The 4598-nt window shown below is 46.2% G+C and overlaps 1 protein-coding gene across 1 annotated transcript; it reads left to right on the top strand.

The window, feature by feature from the left end:
• Nucleotides 1–2865: 2865 nt before the first annotated feature.
• ARL11 (ADP ribosylation factor like GTPase 11) lies at nt 2866–4393 on the top strand. Its single transcript, XM_027909416.1, has one exon. It carries the CDS (start codon nt 3436–3438, stop codon nt 4039–4041), a length of 606 nt encoding a protein of 201 aa, XP_027765217.1. The 5' UTR covers nt 2866–3435; the 3' UTR covers nt 4042–4393.
• The last annotated feature ends 205 nt before the right edge of the window (nt 4394–4598 follow it).

Below are 4598 nucleotides of genomic sequence, written 5' to 3' on the forward strand. Positions count from 1 at the left end.
TCCACAGAAAACATAGCTGGGATAAGGGTTGTCCTTGTCTCTGAACACAATTTCTGAATTATTTAGCATTTGGCCTTTCTGCTCCAGCAACAGACTCACTCAAAGCTCATCTTGTCTGCTTTTACTTCCTTTTCTTTCATTCTTTCTTAAGCATACCTGCAATTGCTCCTATATATTATTTAGTGGAAATACTAAGCTTTTGTAACATACCTGTGGGTGAAACAGATTCCGCAGGCACAGTTTGCACCTTGTATTCGGAATAATTGGCAGGAAGAAAGAAAATAAGCTGCAGTTCAATACACAGGCTATAAGCATGAAAAACAATAAAAGGAATAGAGAGTTTCCTTTATTTGCCCTTGAATTACTGTATTCTATGCCACAGAAAACCTGAAGGGAATCATCAATAAAACTGTGTCCTAGCAGCCTTTTTCTGTAGCATGTGAGTGATGCAATCAAGACTCCACCACATCATATTTCAAATACTCAGTTGCCCATTGAATGGTAGAATTTTCACCCTTGCGTCCCATATCTTTATTTTAGTTTACTTAAAAGCAATTATGGTACTATGACAGTTTGGTCACATGAAACACATTTGTGTCAGAGCTACCATCAAAGAAGATGAGCAGTAGCAAAGGCAGGAGAAACACGAAAAGATCAAGCGACAATTCACTTGACCCACTGGTGTGTCTAAAAATACCAACTACATTGATCTTAAAGTACAATGCAATATGGGAAGGAAGATTTTCCCATAATGGTGAGCAAACAGAATAAGGAGCCACACATTAATATAACTTATTTTTAAAAAATTAAGAACTTGGACAGAAGGATAACCCTGGGGCAGAAGACCACACATGAACATACATTATACAATTTATCGCACGTGTGATGTTGCATGTCCACTGTTAGATTACTCTGGGACACATGCGCCTGATGACAGCAATCTGGATGATGGGATCAAGTGTACCCTCATGAAGTTTGCTGATGATGCCAAACTGAGCAGGGAGGTGTGCATTTTGGAAGGGAAAGCCATCCTGCAGGAAGACCTGGACAGACTGGAAGGAAAAGTGCATTAACGGGAACCTTATTAAATTCAACAAAGACAAGTGTAAGACCTTGCACCAGGGAAAGCATATTCCAGGAGTGCAGCAAAGGCCAGGATCTACCTAGATCTAGGCTAGAGAGCAGCTCTGTGGAAAGGGACCTCGGAGTGCTGGTGGACAAGCAGATCAGAGTGATTGAGCAGTTGCCACTGTGGCAAAGGAAGTCATGATGAGGAGAATGTCGCTGGTGGAAGTTCAAATGGAGACTCCATTTGGACTCTATTTGTGAATCATCAGTGGCATCACTGGCAGAGATACAGAAGGCACTGTCCCACTCTACTCAGAGACTGTCAGGCCACACCTAGAATACTGTGTTCAGATTTGGTCCCTGCCATGCAAAATGGATGTGGACAGGCTGGAGAAGGACCACAGGGGTGATCAAAGGACTGGGAAGCCTGACATGTGAGGAGAGGCTGAGAGAACTGGGTTTGTTCAGCTTTGAGAAAAGAAGGCTTAGTGGAGACATTATCACCATGTTTCAATATTTAAAGGATGGCTACAGAGAAGATAAAGAATCCTTTTCTACAAGGAGTCACATAGAAAAGATGAGGAGTAATGGGTACAATTTATTCTTCATGAAGTTTTGATTGTTCATGAGAGGACAGTTTTCCACAAGGAGAACAATCGGCCACTGGAATAATCTCCCCAGGGAAGTGGTGGGTTTCCCCAGCATTGGACACTTTTAAGATTTGTCAGGACAGTGTGCTGAGCTTTTTCTAGACTATGTGCTATCACCATGAAAGGTTGGGTCAGACCAGATGATCCTCGAGGTCCTTCCAACCTGGTATTCTCTGACTCTTATGATTCTAGCAACATGACTTACTCATGCACAACTTGCATAAAGCTTGTGGAGGCTCTTGGTGCCAGCCAGGTCTGTGGGTTAACTACGGGAGAGACATGTTATCACAGAAATGTCTTGCAAGGTGTGGACTGTAGGACCCCTTGCAATCCCATGCAGGCTCTCTGGGCTGGACTCCTTGTTTGTTTTGTTTCTCATTCATCTTCCTTCCTTTAAAAGGTGAAAAACTGACACATCTTGCCCCCAGAGGAAGAAGTACATTTTTCGGTGACCACAAGCAACCTGGTCACTGACCACAGTCCCTTCAACTTGCTGTGCTGAACTTCAGCAATGTTGGCTTGTGACATGGAACTGTCATGTGGAGATTATTGCTAGGAAACTGCATCTCCCACAGAGGCACTGGAAGTTCCCCCATGGTCCCAGGGAAGCAGGGATGAATCATGTTTTCCTTCTCAGATAAAGGTGGCTGGAGGGCAGCTCTGTGCTAACGCTGTGATGTGAGGTCTGCGACTGCTTTTGGTTCTGCACACCTCTGAGCAGCCTTTTAGAAGCAAAAACCAACCAATAAGGAAGGTAACTACTGGCTTTGCTGGGACTGCTGGCTGTAATCAGCCACTCTTGCACAGGCAAGTCTGGTAGCTATTACTTCAGCACATTTTTGCCTCTGGCATGTAAAGTTCAAGTGGTGCTGTCTTGCTGAAGAGTTTTCCCATCTTTTAAGGGGTATTTTTTACCCTCTTAGCTGCAGAGGAATGACTTTGCTTCATTTACAAAAGTTGAAATGTAGTAAATACTTTGATGTAAAGGATTTTATGGATTTTCACCCCAGGAAAGGCATTTTGACTAGTCGTATTTCAATGAGACATTAAAAAAACATGCTTGCATGATTTTTTAAAAATCGCTGTTATTACCATTCACACAACAGGTAGTAAAAGCTGATGATACAGAGATTTGTTTTGTACTTTTTAACACAAGATTGGCAGAAAAATTGTCAGTTGGCTCATTGCTCAAGATGCTTTAAATCCACACCCTTGAACTGTGATTCAGCAAATTCCCAGAGAACCCTGGTCTGAAACCCAGGTTCCTCCTTGTCCTGTCCTGCCGGGGGTGGATTTCCCCTAGAGAAGCCAATGAACAACAGCTCATTTATTTATGTATGTGGTGGGGAGGAAACTTGCTCCACCGTCTCCCCACCTCTTCCTGCAAAATGTTAGCTCTCTTTTGCACCAATCACTTCAGGTCGTGAATGAAAATGGAATTGAGCGGCAGCGGGGCTGGAGTATAGAAACTGCTGTTTTCAACATCACTCCCTGGCTCTGCTCCACACCTCATAAATAATACCTCTCACCTAATTTTAGCTACAGAGAGAAGCAAAAGGAATCTGCCTGTGTCTTTCTTCAGCAATCCTAAGGTGCTCTGTCGGAGAGGCAGGACGGAGCACTCTGTCATTAACTGACATCATCGAGGAAATACGCTTGCTTTCTATTTTTTTTTGGCTGCATTTTTTTTGTTTGCCACAGTTGCAGCAGTATCTTGATGGGGAAGCTGATCTCCAAAGGCTGGCAAAAAAGAGATGCTCAAGTTGTCATGCTGGGGCTCGACTTCGCTGGCAAATCCACCCTTCTCTACAAACTGAAGAGTGGCCAGGCTGTGGAGACCTGCCCGACGGTGGGCTTCAACGTGGAGTCTCTGCAAACACCCTGTGGCATGTCTTTCACCCTCTGGGATGTTGGTGGACAAGACAGCCTGCGGGCAAGCTGGCCCGGCTACCTGGAGGACATCAACACCCTCATCTTTGTCATAGACAGCACAGACAAGGCCAGGCTGTCCGAAGCGGTGGCAGCACTGGAGGAAGCCCTGAGCCACCCCAGCATGGCTGGCATCCCCGTCCTCCTCCTGGCCAACAAGCAGGAGGTGCCGGGAGCACTGGCTCCTGCTGAACTGGGGGAGATGCTGCGGCGGGGGCGGCTGGCAGGGCACCGCTGGATGCTCCGAGGGTGCAGCGCCCACACCGGCCAGGGCCTGCAAGAAGTCCTGGCCATCCTGGGAGAGCTGCTGCGGGGCTCAGAGCCGAGCTCCCTATCCCAAGAACAGCCCATCGCAGGGCTGACGGAGAGGAGGGAAGCTCCAGAACAAACCTGAAACTCAAACAGACCCTACCCACTCATCGCTGTTAGCGGCTTTGTCACAAAGGATTTCAGCCTCCAGGCACCCTCTAAAATGAGCTGTAGTTGGGACACACTGTGAAACACCCAGCTGCTCACCACTGAAACCCACCTGGAGAACCTCTGAGTAAAGCTCCCATCATGGACCAGGTTTGACCTCATCTCTTGGACTCTCATCACTGGCTGCAGCTTGTCCCTCTGTCACCGTGTTCTGCTCATCCACCACACACTTGTGTCTGGAGCTTCAGCAGAGATGCTTTTTGCCGGAGCAATATAAATTATATATATATAAATTATAACAGAGACGTGTACAAGGGACAGAAGAGGTTTTCTTCTTTCTTCAGCTCCCAGCCCAGATGCAGCTATCCAGATGGTGTAATTCCCACAGAAGGGGAGCTGCTTCTCTCTCAACATGTTCATTGGCTGGGAAAGCAGGCAGACACTAAAAGGGATGGCTGGATGGGAGTAAACTCAGGATGAGTGTAAACTCAGGACTTCAAATAGCTAAACAGCTAATTGGCTTTAGTGCGGCAT

Source organism: Empidonax traillii, unplaced genomic scaffold (assembly GCF_003031625.1).
Source record: "Empidonax traillii isolate 1590-97213 ecotype Southwest subspecies unplaced genomic scaffold, ASM303162v1 scaffold2111:size93912, whole genome shotgun sequence".
Taxonomy (NCBI): Eukaryota; Metazoa; Chordata; class Aves; order Passeriformes; family Tyrannidae; genus Empidonax; species Empidonax traillii.

Bases quoted from the DNA above. Each gene is read 5' to 3' on its own strand.
- ARL11 (XM_027909416.1), top strand. From the start codon at position 3,436: ATGGGGAAGCTGATCTCCAAAGGCTGGCAAAAAAGAGATGCTCAAGTT.